Here is a 15,285-nt window from a genome sequence, read left to right as displayed (position 1 = left end):
CTTGTCCTATATTTTGTTGTTTTGATTGTTTCTTTTTTTTGCATTTTTGTGTCATTTTGGTTTTTTATTTTTTCTCATTTTGGATGTCTATTACAATCTGTGTATTTTTCTTGTTCAATATTTTCTTGTTTTAAGTGTTTCTTTTGTCATTTTGTGTATTTCTGTTCTCATTTTGTGTATTTCTGTTCTCATTTTGTATTTTTTTTCTCTTATTATGTATGTTTCTGTTGCCATTTTATTTGTTAGAGAGTCTTTGTATTTGTAGGGCCCGAGCACCAACGGTGACACTATTGTAATGCACCTCGTTTTATTATTATTAATTATTATTATTATTATTATTATTAATATTATTATTACAAAAAAGTGATCGCATGATTGAGGGCCTAAACACATTAGGATATTTTGGGGGAATTGCACATGTGAATGGCAAAATGACTCTTTGAAAATTTGTTTCACGTACAGCTACGAAATTCTGTAGAATTCTGACATCATCACTATAGAGGAAGGAATCTAACGTACTTTATAAAGCATTTATTTATGAAATAAATAACGCAGCTAAGAAATTTGATACACAATTGTTTTACGACAAGATGAACAAAATTGCCTAATCAACTCTTACCTAAAATGCAACAAGTGACAGATATCAGATATGCAACAAAAGCTGCCATTTTCAATTAACTATTAAGATTTTGTTCATTTTCAAGATACATTTTAACATACAGAGTAACTCCAAAACACCTAAAATGTGGCCAGTATATACAACAGGCCACTGTTATTAAAAGTTATTAAAATGTTCTACAAATGTCAAAGTGCGTCGCCCTGGTGGTGTATTGAAAGTTTTGAATTTTTTTTTTACTATTTTTGGAATGTAATTGCTCCCAGCTGGGACTGATGACATCATCACTGTGGAGGTAGGACTGATGACATCATCACTGTGGAGGTAGGACTGATGACATCATCACTGTGGAGGTAGGACTGATTGCCTGATTGTCGAACGTCTGCAAACTACATGGTGTATGATTAATGAATTTAACGGCCATTCATAAATATACATCTTGCATCCAACACCGCACTGTTAAAGTACTTCACACATTCATATTTTTGTTTTAAACATACATGGTTCTTTGGTTGTGTTATATAACAATCTTGACAATAAAGTTGAATATTTATAGATTTAATTATTCCTCTTAGCAGCCTGTTCACTTGGATGATGTGCTACGCTTATGTAAGTTAAGAGTTTGTAGAGCTAAGTAGATGCTAATAAATTATAGAAGCTTTCATTTGTATACCAAAAAAATGCATTATGGTTTAACCCAACCGTCATTGATTGTTATAGCACCACCTATTGGTAAAGGGAAATCATAGGCAATATATTTGCACAGAACTTTGCAGGAAAGTTTGTGATATAATCCTTGAAAATGGTCAGCTACGTCTCAACACTTTAACATTTCTGCCACGCCCCAACATGCAACACACCTCAGCGTGCGTCACATCCCGATACGCGTGTGGTTGCGAGGGCCCGTTGAACGCTGCTTGCAGCTTTAATTGTTTTTGTTCTTCCTTCTTTTTTATGTTTCTTTTGACATTTTTATTTGTTTAACAGTCTGTGTTTTTTATTGCTCCATATTTTCTAGTTTTGTGTTTTTCTTTTGTCATTTTGTGTGTTTACAGTAGGATCCTAGGGCCTCATGTGGCCCCTGGGCCGTCAGTAGCTCATGTACTGTAGCGCGCGAGGCTGCTCTAGCCTTTCAGCTTCCACTTTCAGATAAGCACATCTTGGTTATTACCTGTGATCACTTGTGTTGCTGTTCCCTTTTTATCATCTTGAACCGATCACGATGCTCTGAAATATTCCGAGCAGCCAGTTTGGCTGCAACAACCCTGCCACAGTAGAAGACGTTTAAATTGTCTTTATTCACCAGTTTGAAGCTTTATTTGGAGTAGTCAGTGTATTATGATTGTCTGATTAGCATTAAAAAGCAGTTGTGTGTAACTAATGAAGTGGGAAATGAGTGAATGTTCATTTTTTTTTCCTGAACATTTGGAGCTCATCAAGCTGCCCAGCTCCTCCCACCGAACATCTTCCATGAACATCAAAACACCCTCAAATCAACACAACACAGTTAAACCTCCTCACAGTAAACCGCCCTGAAGACAGCGTGTAAAATCAGTCGCATTCAACAGAAGTAAACAGGTACAAAAAAATAAAACAGGGGAGCCTGTGATGGAGGAAAAAAACGCTCTTGGCTAAAATCAGCCCTAACTGCTCCAAACTCTTTCCTTTTGTCTGAAGCCATATGCTTGAAGATGATTGCCAGACGTGAAAGGCTCTTGTTGTTATGATTGAGCTCTGACATGTCGAGGAGAAAACTCTGCGGCGCTTAGACACAGCTGCTCTTTTCTACTAGTAAACGGAGATTTAACTAAAAGCTAAGCCGTGCTAAATAGTTATCTAATATTAGGCCTGCAGGCTCATGGGCCAGGGTTGAAACCAGAACATTCTCCATTGTGGGGGGGGGGGGGGGGGGGGAGGAGGGGGGGAGATAGCATTACAGCAACACAGGGGTTCCCCACCACCGCGGCCGACCGTGACCTGCCTCTGTGTGTGAGAGCCTCTCCACACACACGCACCTAATAAAGCTACACACATGCACACACGTTATGTGCAACAGATCGTAGTTTTATCTCTGGTGGTGCGTTCGCTGGCGTAAAGTCAGATCTGGCACTCTGGAGTCTGGCTGCCATCTGCCAGAGGAGGCTGCAGGCGGCACAGCGCACCTTTAGGGTCACCAGCAAACATCAGGACTGGTGACGCCTTGGGCTTGAATTAAAGGGTGAAAGGTTGCGTTGATAGGCAAAACTGAGGCCTTCACACTCCAAACTATGCACCACAAACACCACTGTTTACTACACTAGTGTAAAACTCAAGGCCCGAGCACCAAATCCGGCCCTTTGGAGCATCCAATTCAGCCCGCAGGAGAAAGTAAAAATGATAGAGAAAGCAGGAATCATTAGCTGCGTTCCCATTACAGATTTTAGCAAAAAACAAAAAACAATGGAAGATTATCAGGCATCGACACATGGGGACTGATATAAGAAAACAACAATGATAATGTATGTATATATACGTACATATTCACATACATATAGCAAAAGGAAGGAAATAAATAATAAATAAATAAACAAAAATTTAAAAGGGGGGTAGACGGGGGCTAATAATTTGTAAAACGTAGAATGAGAAAGAAAAACAACAACAGCTCAGTAGTTCCTCAGTTGTCAGGTTTGATATGTAAGGAGTCCATATATATACCGTATTTTTTCGGACTATAAAGCGCACTTGAAATTCTTTCATTTTCTCAAAAATCGACAGTGCGCCTTATAATCAGGTGCGCCTTATGTATGAAATTAATATGTCAAAATGTTTTAGTATAACTTTGGTAAACTATGAAGCTGCACTGCTTGATGGATTTTTGGCGCTTTAGGGATATCATAGTCAGACGCCTCACGGAGTGATATGTACCAGTACTGTGCTTCAACATACTGACCTGAAAAAGTGAGTATATTGTTTTGTATTTTATGTGTTAACCCTGAACAATGTTGAGAGTTATTGTTAATGAGTTGAATAAAGTTTGACTTATCTGACTATTTTGTTTTGCTTAATGCGTCTTAATAATAATAATTATTATATAATAATAATAATAATAATAATAATAATAATAATAATAATAATAATAATAATAAGAATAATAATAATAACAAACCGGTGCGCCTTATGTATGAAAAAAAAGGCTGCCAGATTTTATGAAACATCTGTAGTGACCGATTCCAGGAGAATCACATTTTCTCAAGTTTCACAAGTTGTATTATTTCCTGGATCCATCTAAAATGATATTTCTAAATGTCAACAAAGTATAATTGGGCTATGAATGTGTTTCCATTGAAGGTTGTCTTGGAGCCTTGTAACTCCTGTGAAATTTCATCCCACGAGACTTCGCTTGAGGAAGACGGATGGTCCAAACATCCTTATAACACTTTTATTTTGCTGTCTAATGTGGCAGTAATCATTTTTAAGTATAATGCTTAGAAATGTCCCAGTCTCCTCTTCTGTCTACACTTACCGCGTCATGTTTTCTTGGAGAGCAGTGGTCATGTGATCAGGTACCTCACGTCATGTGACCATGTACGTCACATTCTGTGACGTGTATTTGCGGAAAAAACTGTCTCCATTGCACTTTTACGACGCATTTCAATATCGAAAAAGTCTGAAATACAGTACCTCCTCGTGAAAGCAGGGGCTCCCAGTTTTCGCGGTGCTTATATCGCATGATGTCAATTATTTTTTAGGTTAAACAATTGAAAAAAACCTTGAAATTCTTTCAAAGTCTTCTATTCAAGAAAATATTTTTAAATAAAAATTGGTCACAAATCTTGGAAATTTAAAGGAAAGAACCTGTTGGGACTGATATCTGTCACTTATTGCTTGGATATTGTATGTTTCCTACATATTTTGTATTTTATGTATACGTAGAAGTGCAAACTAGGACACAATAATGTTGAATTTACTCGTTTTCCCGCTTAAAATCTGTGGCCTACTTGAGATCAAGCTGTTCCGTATTTGGCCCCTGAACTAAAATGAGTTTAACACCCCTGGTCTACTATATACTAGTATAAATGATTAGGATGATGAAGGTTTCCCACTTTCCAAGATGCAATTGGAACCTACAATGACAAAAACCTGAAGCACACTGAGGCTAAATATCTCTGTAGATTCTCTGCAAACATTTGAAGTGAGAAAATGACCAAGTAGAATATCAACATGTGCTCATTTGATCCATAAAACTCACAGAAAACACATTTCATTCCAACATTTCAGATATTTTCACAGACCCTCCATTGTTTTACTGACAAAACTTCCTGTTAACTTCAAAACAAAAGCCCTATTTACAAAAGCGTTAAAAAAACGTATAGACAATAAGAAGAGATCCTTTTGTTATGAAAAGGGGATGTTTGATTTTTAGCTTGAAGCCGGTCCCAGGATGATTTTACATTTCCGCAATGCATCATGGGGTGGTTCAGTATGACTAGTGTGCCCACCGGGCATCCTTAAAAAATGTTCCCATATACTGTAGTATACAACCCGGTATTTCTTGCATACTCAATCATTCCATATAAGGTTCCCAACATTTTTTGGGGTCATCACCCCATTTTGATATCACAAATGCCTGGCGACCCCAGAGCCGTTTTTTTCTTTGTAGTTTTCGATCATATTTATTTAAGTGTGTTACAAATACGCAGTTGTCATGATTAATGAACAAAGTGCACCACCTCAGATATTCTATACTAAATTTATATTTGAGAAAGTTTAAGTATAGGATACAGTTAATTGAGATGTGTATTTGAAAAATAATAATTAAAAAAAAATTTAAGTAGAGTTTTAATCCTTTTTTTTACCAACTCGGCCTACTAGACACTTCAGGTGACCCCATTTTTATTTCAGATGACCCCCACATGACGTCCCGACCCCAAGGTTGAAAAACAGTGATCTAATGTGAATGCACAACATACTAATTTTGACGTCAGACTTAGTATGAGTACGTTAGTATGCTATTTCAAACACATCTGAAAGTTTAAACAGCAGATATTGTTTTCCATGCCTGTGACCTGCTGTTTGTGGGTGTTGTGCTGTTCCCATTCAAGAGGATTAGTATTCCTTCTTTTCCAACGTGTAACACAATTAGAAGTTTTAAACAAGCGCTTTGACTGAGTTTTGTTGTGGAAAAAAAACAAAAAAACAAAAAAAAACCCCATATGATGTTAATCTTTTGGTTCTAGTCCAAGACGAACTTACTCCCGGTGCCAAAACAAGGTTGCCCTTTATCTTTAAACGTTAGAAAGAAGACTTAAACAGAGACCAAAACGTAAGTACATGAAATATGTCGTAAATCAGGTGGAAATTTGTATTTATCATTTCCTACATAGAAGTGATTTAGAAGGCTGGAGGACATTGTCATGTCATAGTTATGGAGAACATCCATTGTAGGATTTATCCTTAAATCAGGCCAAGATATATTTTCCAGATACACAATCCCACGCTGAAGGTTACATCCTTTCTCTTCTTCACTTGTGTCCAGCCCATGAGTAGAGCTTCCCCCGAGGACCATATTTAACTCATTGTTTGGTACAGTCCAGGAGCATCCCGCATATTTCTCACCAAAACATCTCTGCTTTGGCTTCAAGGAACGTCTCTCACCTTATGAATTAGATTTATTCTGACTTCTGTGAAAAAGTTTCAACTCTCTACGCTTGATGAACAGAGTCATGTATCTAATTCTCACAGTCTTTGATCAAACGTTCTCATGTCAGACTCATTTATTTAGTAGATCCGCCATGAATACTAATGCCTGTCTGGTTTTTGTTATTAAGTCAGGGGGTTGAGAAACAGCACGGAGGAGTTGGAGCATCCATAAATGATGAAGCAGGAATACTTTATTTGAGTTTATAAAGTTGTGCAGTAAAAGAATCCAACACTAAAACTGGGGAAAAAAATACTATATTTCAGTTGGTTTGTGTGATTGAAGTGGACTTCATGATAACACATGAGACTCAGAGTTCATCCAGGCCTTTTTATTAGGCGTTAATAAGCTTTTAAACACCTGCCACAAATTACAGTTGTTTTTGGTTAATGCACCAGTTAGAAGAGTGAGGGACACATTTATAAATCCCTATTGGGTTGAAAAGGTTGTGTTAGGCAGAGCTTTTCAACTTTGGGGTCGTGACCTCATGTGGGGTAGCCTGTAATTAAAATGAAATGTCTAGTAATTGATTAAAAATGACTGCTTATATATTTATTAATATTATTATTTTATTCTTGACAAATATTATTGAAAAAAGCAGAAAAAAGGGGGGGGAAAAAATGGAAAAAAGAAATAAAAGGAGAGAAAAATATTTTTCTTAACCACACAATCTCAAACAAAAGTATTCTATACTTTTACTTTCTCAAATAAAACGCAACTTGACCCTTTGTGCACTAATCCTGGCTACTCTGTATTTGTAACACAGTATGACAAACATGATCAAAAAGTAATTCTAGAGAAAAACTCGCCAAAAATCTGGGTCACAACCCCAAAAAAAGGTTGGAACCACTGTTTTAAGGGTTTCAAATGTTAAAGTTAAAGAAAAGCATGGTCATTTTTCCATCATTTTTTTCCATTTCCAAAATATTTCATCTTATCATTGTCATAAACTCTGTCTATCATCCCATCCCTAATACTAAATATATTTATATATAATTATTCGTTTATTCATTCGAACAGGTCAAAAGACAAAAAATAAATAAATATGTATAATATATAAAGTGCTATAAATAAAACTCTTTAACAACATAAATGATCATACTTTGTTTGAATAGGTGCAGGAGGAAGTTAATAAAACTTGAAATACACAGAGAGAGAGAGTGAACTGAGGCACGTGTACACAAATGTAAGAACAGCCCGACTTTTCCTCTTCTTTCCTCCCGTAAGATTTCCTCTGGAAATTGTTTGTGTTGAATTCACATTGATCCTCTTGGCACTGGACACACACTTCCTTTAGTTTGCCAAACAACATCAATGACCCAGAATCAAAGGCAAAAAGAAAACACACATTAAAAAGTCCAATAAAAATTATATTTATGCCCAGAAACTCTCTGAGAGACCATTTCTCGCTAGTCGTAAACTCAACATCCTCTGCTTAGTTCCCCTTCATGCTTTATTGTCTGCCTCCCTTTTCACCTTAAAGGCCAATCTTCCCTTTTTTTTTCCCTTTCATTTTTTCCAAATCTGAGGATTTCCGCTCCTTTCTGCTTTATCGCCATGTTTGGTTTCAATTTATTTGTCGCTTCATCTGTCCCACTCGATCCCTAAATCTCCCCGAAACATCAAACTTGCATTATATAGTTTCCTTGTTCTCGATCCCCAATTACCTCCTCCTCCTTTCTTCCTTTTGCTAATTGGCTCCACTCGCTTCTCCCATCAACATCTTTCCTTCCCTTCGTCCCCCTTTTTCAGACCTTCGGTTTTTAATTTAGCCCCTTAAACCCTCCACCCTCCCCTCGCCCTGCCTCACCCCGGCTACTCCCCATCCCAAACCTAGTGAGTTTTACTTGAAGAAACAAACCATAAAAACAATCAGACAGGAATGGGCTGCTGGATTTTAGGTTCTATCACAGCCGTGAAGCTGAAAAAGCACGGGGTTGGGGGGGGGGATAAAGTCACAGAGCGTTTGACTCAAACTTAAGTCTCATTAAAAGATCATTGCCTGCGAATTCTTCAGCCAAATGAAAAGCAAGCAGTGAATGTGGGTTTTATAGTCTCACAGGTTCCTCCGACAGGTTGTTTTTCTGTGTTTTGGTGGAAACCCGACCACTAAACTTTAGGAACTCAACGGTAACAAGTGTTACAAGAGTACTGATACATCCTTCTCAAGTAAAAGTACTGGTACTTCAAATTGTTATCAAGTACAAATAAATCATAGCTCAATTAAATAGGACTCAAAGTAAAAGCTACTAGCTACTTTCACCACCCCACGTTTATTTTTGGTAATAAATTTCATCATGGTTCCCTTGCATACAGTGAACATCTCATGTATAAACTTAAAAAGGAAGAGATCAAATCTTACACAATTGGAACTTTATTTATTTTCCACAAAGGCATCTGTATAAAATAAAAGGTTTGTCACATTGTACAATATTTTTTTTTTTAAAATAAAATAACATCAATGAATTCAATTCAAAATAAAAAGAAAATAAATAACTGAGAAATAACTGGAATTGAATGCTGTTAAAGCTGTTGACCATGATGTGATGTATCTGATTGTTGTCTGGATCCGTTGAAACAAAATAAAATCATAATTTACTCAGTAACGGTTGGGTGTAGAAATGTAACGTATTGCTTTCTTTCTTTTAAAACGTACTTAAGCACGTAAAATGACTGATTTAGAAATATACTCAAAACAAGTACAAGTACCCATAAAAGCAACTCAACAACAGTAACGAGAGTACTCGCAATCTGTTACTTTCACCTCTGCTCTTTGTCACTTATTAATGTTTCCGTTTGCCACTTGAAGATCTGCATTAGTTCATAGTAAAAGACGACAGGCTTTATGTGGTCTTTTCCTTTAAATAGGAAGAGAAGGTTTGAGACTCGCGTGCAAAACTTAAACCCTAATCTGAATTCCTGCTTTTCTCGATTGTCCGCTCAGCCACAGCTCCATGAATGTTAAAAGATTCATAAATATGTCGAGTTGTATCAAATTCAGATAAACCTTTTGTTCATTTGCCGGCCTTATTGTATCAATATTTCATCCTGCCTGTCACCTTTGGTGTTTTTTTTTCCACTCATGCACCTTTTAATGCAATTTAATGTGATTCAGTGCATGACTGACTTCTTCTGGAGAGTTATATTTCCTCCAAACAACACCTCTGTTTAACCTTTCTGCTGCATGGATTTAAATGAGGACGGTTGGTTGGTTGGTTGGTTGGTTGGTTGGTTGAGTGTGAGTGCAGCAGATATTTGGGGAGCCGCACGGAGGAAGAGGAGGAGGAGGAAGAGGGGAAAGAGGGAGAGTTTTTGTGAAGCGAGGGGCCATGTTAATTTGGGAAAAATGTAAACAGCATGTGTAACTGTTCAAAGCGTGACCGACTCATTTTATATCAGCCCCCCACCCCCCGCCCCACCCCACCCCCACGCACCCCCTTTCCTCTCCCTTCCCCTCTCTGCTAACTTCTGTCAATCTGCACTGCATTAACCCCTAGCACCAGTTCACCCTCCTCCTGCTCTCTCACTCTTTACCTTCATCCATCGTCATTCTCTTTCCTTAGATCCACAACCTCCTCCTATCAACTCTTCACATCCAAATACATACATAGAATAGAATAATGAATATATTAGGGACGGGTAAATAAATCAAAAGTTATTTATCCCCTCAGTTCCATTTCCTTGGGTCTTTGTTTCCTCCAGTCCTACACACACCAAAGCTTTTATCTGAAACACACCGACACTAATTCAAGCCTCCCTGCGATAACGGGCTGTGTGTGTGTGTGTGTGTGTGTGTGTGTGTGTGTGTGTGTGTGTGTGTGTGTGTGTGTGTGTGTGTGTGTGTGTGTGTGTGTGTGTGTGTGTGTGTGTGTGTGTGTGCAAGTTTAACAGCAACCATGAGGGATTAAGTCAACTGTAAAACCCAAGAAACACTTGAATCTGCAAATCCAATGAGTAGAATAAATGAATTTTAAACTTTGGAATAAGATGAGAGCTTCTATAGTATAAACAATTTAACAACCACTTCAAGAGAGGTTAAACTAAAGCGTGGCTTTTAGAAAACCAGAAATGCAGTCACCTCTGATTGTATGAATGAGATGTATTCACAAATGATTTTTGTTGTATAATTGACTGAGTTGAATTCCGACTGGAAGTGTTATTGTGTGTTAGGGAAGTGGTTCACAAGCTTTTTTTGGCTCACGTACCTGTTTCTCTTATTTCTGATTCCAAGTACCCCGTTTGTCTGACGACAAGATTTTGCATCGCGAAAATTTAAAAACAACTATAGAGCATAATGATGGAATGAACAAGTGATAACACACATTTTAAAGAATCTAATTTTGTAAATAAGTGGAAAGAAACAGTATTTAGTGCAGTGCGGCGATATCAAGAATTTCTGGCGACTCCCAAAGACATTTTTTTCTAGAATTTATTTTCAAGTGAAAGTATAGAAATACAGTTGTTTATAAGATTGTGTGTTTTTCATTAAAAAAAATAAATAATAATTACAATATTTCAAAAATCTATTTTAATTTTTAAGAAATTTCAGGCCACTCCATTTAAACTCCATGTGATCCCACATGGGCTCCTGAATAGATTTAGTTCTAAATATATATATTTATAATGGTCGTAATTGTATTTTTTTTAAGCGCTAGAATGCAAATAACACTGTATATATATATATATATATATATTGCATCTTGACCGTTTCCCTCAAGGATAGATGGAATTTAGCTATAAAGTCTGGTATAAATATCTCTGTTTTTATAACTTAATGTATTTGTACGTTGTCCTAATGAATGGTAAATGAAATGTTTAATATCTGGTTTAATTCTAATGTACTGGTGGATGGCTGCTGCTGATTGTGGTGATGTGACCTGCAGGGGAAGAAGAGGAGACTCGAGGAGGATAAAGGTAGCAAGAAACAAGAGAATAAAGAACATAAGACAGAAAAGAAGAGGGAAGCAGCGACCTTTAGTCGGGGGCGTCATCCTTCAGTATACCCCCTGTCCCCCCCATTGTTCACATCCTTCTCCTTCAATGTACAGACATGAAGCAGCAGCCGTACACACTTCTCCCAGGAGGATAACTGTGTGTGTGTGTGTGTGTGTGTGTGTGTGTGTGTGTGTGTGTGTGTGTGTGTGTGTGTGTGTGTGTGTGTGTGCGTGCGTGCGTGTGTGTGTGTGTGTGTGTGTGTGTTCTCGCACCCTGACTAAAGTGAATCATGTACTTTCTCATATCAGTGACAACTCACAGGTCAGAGGCCTCAGCTGCATCTGACCCCATCAACCCCCGCCGTCGCTTTTGTTTCTGCAAATGAGGCCCCCACCAAAGCACCTACACACACACACACGCTCTCAGCCCCTTTTTAATTTTTCTCTACGCTCCCCCAAATCATTGTTCCCTATACGTAAGTGTTTCTCAAATGGGGGTACGTGTACCCCAAGGGGTACACAATGACACTACAGGGGGTACTAGAGAGAGAGAGAGTAGAAAATGAACAGATAAAGGGTCAGTCTTGGTCCCACCGCAGGCATGAGATGACCGGAAATTATAAATACTATAGAAAAAAATCTATTCAGAAGCCACAAAATCAGCATTTTTCAACCTTGGGTCAGGACCCCATCCTAGAGTTTAAATGAGGTCGACTGAAATTTCTGAAAAATTAGAATTGATTTTTTATTTTTTTATTATTATTATTATTGTTTTTTAATAAATGAATAAATAAATAAAACAACACACAATCTCAAACAACTGAATTTATAGACTTTCACTTTGTGAAATGTAAAGTTCAACTAAAATGCAGTGACAAAAATATCTCACTCAAACATGATCAACTGTATTTGGGGTCACCAGAAATTATTGATATCAAAATGGGGTCACGATCCAAAAAAGGTTGGGAACCGCTGCACTAAATACTGTTTCTTTCTACTTCTTGACAAAATGAGATTCTTTAAAATGTGTTATCACTCATTCATTCCATCATTATGCTCTACAGTTGTTTTTAAATAGTTTTCTAAGCAAAACATTGTTGGACAAAGGGGGAACTTGGATTCAGAAATAAGAGCCAAAAAAAGTTTGTTGTGCTGTGAGTTCAGTTTTTCCCAAGCTGGGGTACCTGTACCCCTAGCGGTACTTGAACACCTCTCAACAGCAACATTTGTCAGCTTATTCTTTAACATTATAGATTTATTTTCACATGCACACAGACTTTTTTCTCATCCATCAATAATATTTTGTAGCACAACTCTTTAAAATACACCGAACAGTGATTTTCAAATTCTAAAACGAGCAAAACATCTGAAATAAATGGGGAAAAAAGGCCTGAATTTAAGGTTTATTTTGGACAAGACATGGGAAAGAGTTTAGACGAGCCTGCAGACACAAATAATTAATGTTTAACATGAGCTAAGGGGTACTTGTGATAAAAAAAATAAAGGCTAAGGGGTTCATGGGGCAATAAAGTTTGGGAAACAATGCGTTAGTGCATCCACATAGGCTTCCATCAACTATGTCCTTAAAGCAACATTTAACACATAGAGACAGGGTTTTATACCTCTTATCCATGCTTTTGTTTTGTTTAGTTTTTTTCCACATTTTGGCCTTTTTTTCTTTTTCTTTTTAAAAAGTCTTCAGAGAAAAAAAACATATTAATGGCTTTGTGTAAAACAGTCAACATGCATCTTATTATTACGATAAGTGAAATGACAAGGAAATTAGTCTTCAGAATCAGAATCAGAAATACTTTATTTATCCCAGGGGGAAATTACTTGTGTTACAGAGGCTCTAGAAATATTAAAAATAAAAAAGAAACGCTAAAAAAGAAAGAAAGAAAGAAAGAAAAACATACATAGTTAAGTAAAAGACGATTAATTAAATAAGGATAAAATACAGCTATTACACTAGAATTGTGTGCACTTACTGTAATAATTTTAAAAAATGATCAGTGTTTACCATTGCAATCTGTTGGCGTACAATAGGGGTACGCAAGCCTTTCATGGGGAAATCCAGGCTTTAAATAATGATATTCTTGTTTGAACCATTTATTTCTGAAACAAAACAATAACAATAATAATTCCCCTCATCTGGATTTGTTTTACATTTTTTTATTGCCCCACTTTTCAGTTTCTAGAAAAAGTTTTACAATTATTATTATTGTTTTTCTTACAATGATAGTTTAATCTGTAGATATGTGGGGGAAACTTGTCCTTTTGTACATAAAATTGCATTTAAAATAATTGGAGCACACATTTGCTTAAATCACTGAGATAATGTGTTCAAGTAATTTTAATCGAGCTTTTTTTCTTTCGTTTTTTCTTTTTTTTATGTATTTACATCTTGTCTTGCTCTTGCTTCAGAACTTTTGTTACGATCTAAGACAGATGGTGTGCTATATTTAGCATTTAAAAACAAACTAATATAGGCCTATTTCTAGATATTTTCTGCTGAAAAGTGTTGTATATTAACCTTGCATTTAAATAATAAAGATAGGACTTGAAGAACCAGGTTAATCACGTGATGTCAGTGACAGAAAAGTAAACCTCGTGGATTTCAAAGACATGAAATGACACGTGTGGATCTTCTTACCTTCGCTTTCCATGTCCGTTTGTTCTTCTCTGTGTGTGTCTCTGTCTGTCTCTGCGTGTGCGTTGACACCAGTTGATCCTGGGAGAGAAGCAGCAGCAGCAGAAAGAGGGAATAATGTGGGTATTTATCCGCTTAAAGACAGCTTTTCTCCAGCTTCTCTCCACTCTGCGTCCTTGGAGGTTTAAAGATGTCTCAGTAAATTGCTCAGAGTGTGTCAGAGGGATGTGATCTCAGGGTGTTTCAGGCTGTGTGGTCCCGTGTGACAGACTGCGGAGGCTTTTTGTACCTCCTCTTTGCTCCCCTCCCTCCCTCCCTCTCCTCCCTCTCTCTCTCTCTCTCTCCATCCTCTCCTCCTCTTCTCCTTCTTTTTCTTCTTCTTCATCTTCCTCCTCTTCCTCCGGCTGACGGAGCTCATCTCAGCCCGAAGGAGCCGCTCATTCTCGGGACCCGCCCCCCTCATGTCCGATCATCCTCACCAGCCGATCCTTTGATGTGAGACCCTTTGATCTCCAACATGCGCTTCTTCTCAAATCAAAGTGGATTGGATTAGATCAGGCTCGAGCGGGTCAGAAAAGCGTCACTATAAAAAATAAAATCCCAAACCGGAAAACAGAAAATAAAACTGTCTGATTAAAAACCCTTTGATTTTATTCCTCCCATACATACATCAGTACTTAATCAATCAGTCAATCAATCGATCAATATAAATTGTATATAAAAATCACAAACCGCAAAAAAGATAATAATACCTCATCTAATAACTGTCATTAAAAACTCTTTGTTTTGTTTTTGTTTTTTGTTTTTTATCACACATGCATATGATCATTTCTCAAAACTAAATAAATCAATTTAAATTGTATATTTAAAAAAAATCCAAACTATCTTAATTTATATAAACTGTAGCTTATACTCAATCAATTTAAGTTTATCATTCAACTCTTTTTTTTTTTTTTTTTGGCATATAAAGCTAAATAATTAATTAATTTATAATATTATCACACGGTATTAAAAAAAAACAGCAAGTAAAATGTTCTCACTCACAATATTAATATATTAAATAAAGCAGCAGTTTAAAAAACCATTGTCATAATAAATTGATCAAATATTAATATTGTCTTGTCGTTAAATAATATGAACCAAAACAGGAATTGATTCAACCGTTTTTTCATTGCATATAAAGCTAAATTATATTAAATTGTGAATAACCATAATATTTCTTTCTTTGTTTACACATTTTTGGCACTCAAATAACAAAGTATTTTTACATTCAATATACGGTATTTATGTGCATTAATAAAACAAAACATTAAAAAACAACAGGATTAAAAATAAACAAAAAAAGTCAATAATAAGAGTAGCAATGATAGTAATAGTGAGAATAATAACAACAATAGTGTTAACAACC

The 15,285-nt window shown here is 36.6% G+C and overlaps 1 protein-coding gene across 2 annotated transcripts in view; it reads right to left on the bottom strand.

Moving 5' to 3' along the window:
- Positions 1-14,144, bottom strand: part of clcf1 (cardiotrophin-like cytokine factor 1) — a 41,330-nt gene extending 27,186 nt beyond the window's left edge. For both annotated transcript variants that reach the window (XM_028459338.1, XM_028459337.1), the window contains exon 1: positions 13,881-14,144. In XM_028459338.1, coding sequence (XP_028315139.1) covers positions 13,881-13,893 — 13 coding nt within the window. In that variant the 5' untranslated portion in view covers positions 13,894-14,144. The remainder of the gene's footprint in view (positions 1-13,880) is intronic.
- Between the last annotated feature and the right edge of the window lie 1,141 nt (positions 14,145-15,285).

The sequence above is a fragment of the Gouania willdenowi genome, chromosome 10, assembly GCF_900634775.1.
Source record: "Gouania willdenowi chromosome 10, fGouWil2.1, whole genome shotgun sequence".
NCBI lineage: Eukaryota > Metazoa > Chordata > Actinopteri > Blenniiformes > Gobiesocidae > Gouania > Gouania willdenowi.
This window is presented reverse-complemented; position numbering and strand designations above follow the sequence as displayed.